We start from the raw sequence: 2,137 nt of genomic DNA on the forward strand, positions 1-2,137 counted from the left end.
GGAAAATGGGAGAATCAGTTCAAAAGTTATTATCATATTCAAGGATAAGGAGAGACTCAGAAGATTCTTATCACAATGGAGTATTTCTCATCTCTTACAGAAAAACATTGTTGGCATCACTCTCTTGAACGCCTCTTTTATATCTTTATTTCTAAGGCTGTAGATGAGGGGGTTCAGCATGGGTGTGATGATCCCATAGAAGAGGGAAACCATCTTTCCCCAGTCCTTAGAGGTTGATGAAGGTGGTTGTAAGTACATATAAATGGCTGTTCCATAAAAGAGAGACACCACAATCATGTGGGACCCACAAGTCCCAAATGCTTTTCGCCGTCCTTCTGCTGACCTGATTTTCAATACTGTTTGAACTATGAGGCCATAGGAGATGAGGATCAATGTCACTGGAATTAGCAGAATTAATACACTAAAGAAAAAGAGCTCAGCCTCAATAGGCTTTGTGTCAGCACATGACAACTTGAGAAGGGCAGGAACCTCGCAGAAAAAGTGGTCCACTTCCTGATGACCACAGCGTGGCATGTTAAGGGTCAAGGAAGACTGCAACACTGAGTTGCTGAAGCCAGTGAGCCACGAGAAGGCTGCCATCCTTAGGCAGAACCAATGATTCATTATTACTACATAGTGGAGGGGTCTGCAAACTGCCACAAATCTGTCAAAGGACATGACGGCCAGGAGGAGACACTCGGCAGCACCTAGGGCCAGGAAGATGATGAGTTGGGCCACACAGCCACCATAGCTGATGGTCTTTTTCTTGCGAGCAATATTTACCAACATATGAGGGACTGTAGTTGTGGTATAACAGAGATCTAAGATGGAGAGGTTAGTGAGAAAGAAATACATGGGTGAATGAAGTTTGGGATCCAGAATGCACACCATCATGATGGACACATTGCCAAAGATGGTGACTGTGTATGATATTAACAGGACCACGAAAAGGGGCATTTGTAGCCAAGGGCTCTGTGAGAAACCAAGTAGTAGAAATTCTTTTGGGAAGCTCTCATTTGCCCAATTCATGATGATACACTTATTTCACTCCTAAAAAATATAAGACAGGAGAGCAGTCAATAGATATTTGTTGAATACTCTTATTGGAATGGAACTGAATTTAGATTAATTATAATGAATATCATGGCGCCAAATATAATTTACAGTCTCATTTACAAATGGAAACTTTGTGCAATATTATACAATATGGTTATTTTATGATTAAAAAGTACTTCCTGTGTTTTCAACAGTGTTTGAATTACTTTATAAAGCAAATCACTACATTTAAATGACATATGTATATAACATTTGCATAACATGGAAAATTGTCAGTTTGCAATACATTTCATTTTCTCTCTCTCTTCTTACCTTCTAACCAACCTTAAAAAACAATCTGGTAATACATATTGCTTTTAATCCAATTATTTTTAATTCAGATAGAAAATGCTGAGTAATATAGAGGCTATAAACAGTTGCATCTAAATCTGCAAATGACAAAAAGAAATTATGCTCATTTTAGTAACACATTTATGTGATTTTTTTGAGTTGTATCTGTCTCTTAAATGACATGCATATATGTCCATTTGTACGAAGAGCTATTGTGGGTATTAGATGCTTCAATTCAGGATAGTAAAATTATGGCTTATTTGTGATACAAAGTAATGACCACAGTGTCATCTCCCAATTTGCAAGCACCTTGATGAAAATAATAAAACTTATAAAATAATTGTTGCTTGACTGCAATGCGACAGACATTGATCAGTGCCTGAAATACCTAATTCCCACCAAAACTCTGATAAATAGGCATGATTTACATTTTATTGCTCCCATGATTCAGTGAGAATAAATAATTTGCACACACAGTAATGGTGAGGTCAAGCCCACTATCTCCACTTCTATTCAAGATAGTACTGAAAGTCCTTGCTAGAGCAATTAGACAAAAGAGGGGAATTAAGGGCATCCAAATGGGGACAGAAGAGATCAAACTCTCACTCTTTGCTGATGATATGATATTATACCTAGAAAACCCCAAGGGTTCAACCAAGAGGCTTCTTGAATTGATAAATGAATTCAGTAAAGTCTCAGGATACAAAATCAATACACACAAATCAGAGGCATTCATATATGCCAATAACAG

The 2,137-nt window shown here is 37.6% G+C and overlaps 1 protein-coding gene across 1 annotated transcript; it reads right to left on the reverse strand.

The window, feature by feature from the left end:
* On the reverse strand, positions 1–1,086 carry LOC105807456 (putative olfactory receptor 2B3). The gene has a single exon (XM_012640836.1). It carries the CDS (start codon positions 1,027–1,029, stop codon positions 88–90), a length of 942 nt encoding a protein of 313 aa, XP_012496290.1. The 5' UTR covers positions 1,030–1,086; the 3' UTR covers positions 1–87.
* Positions 1,087–2,137: the final 1,051 nt, after the last annotated feature.

Source organism: Propithecus coquereli, unplaced genomic scaffold (assembly GCF_000956105.1).
Source record: "Propithecus coquereli isolate 6110/MARCELLA unplaced genomic scaffold, Pcoq_1.0 Scaffold158, whole genome shotgun sequence".
In the NCBI taxonomy this organism is placed as follows: Eukaryota; Metazoa; Chordata; class Mammalia; order Primates; family Indriidae; genus Propithecus; species Propithecus coquereli.

Bases quoted from the DNA above. Each gene is read 5' to 3' on its own strand.
- LOC105807456 (XM_012640836.1), bottom strand. From the start codon at position 1,029: ATGAATTGGGCAAATGAGAGCTTCCCAAAAGAATTTCTACTACTTGGT.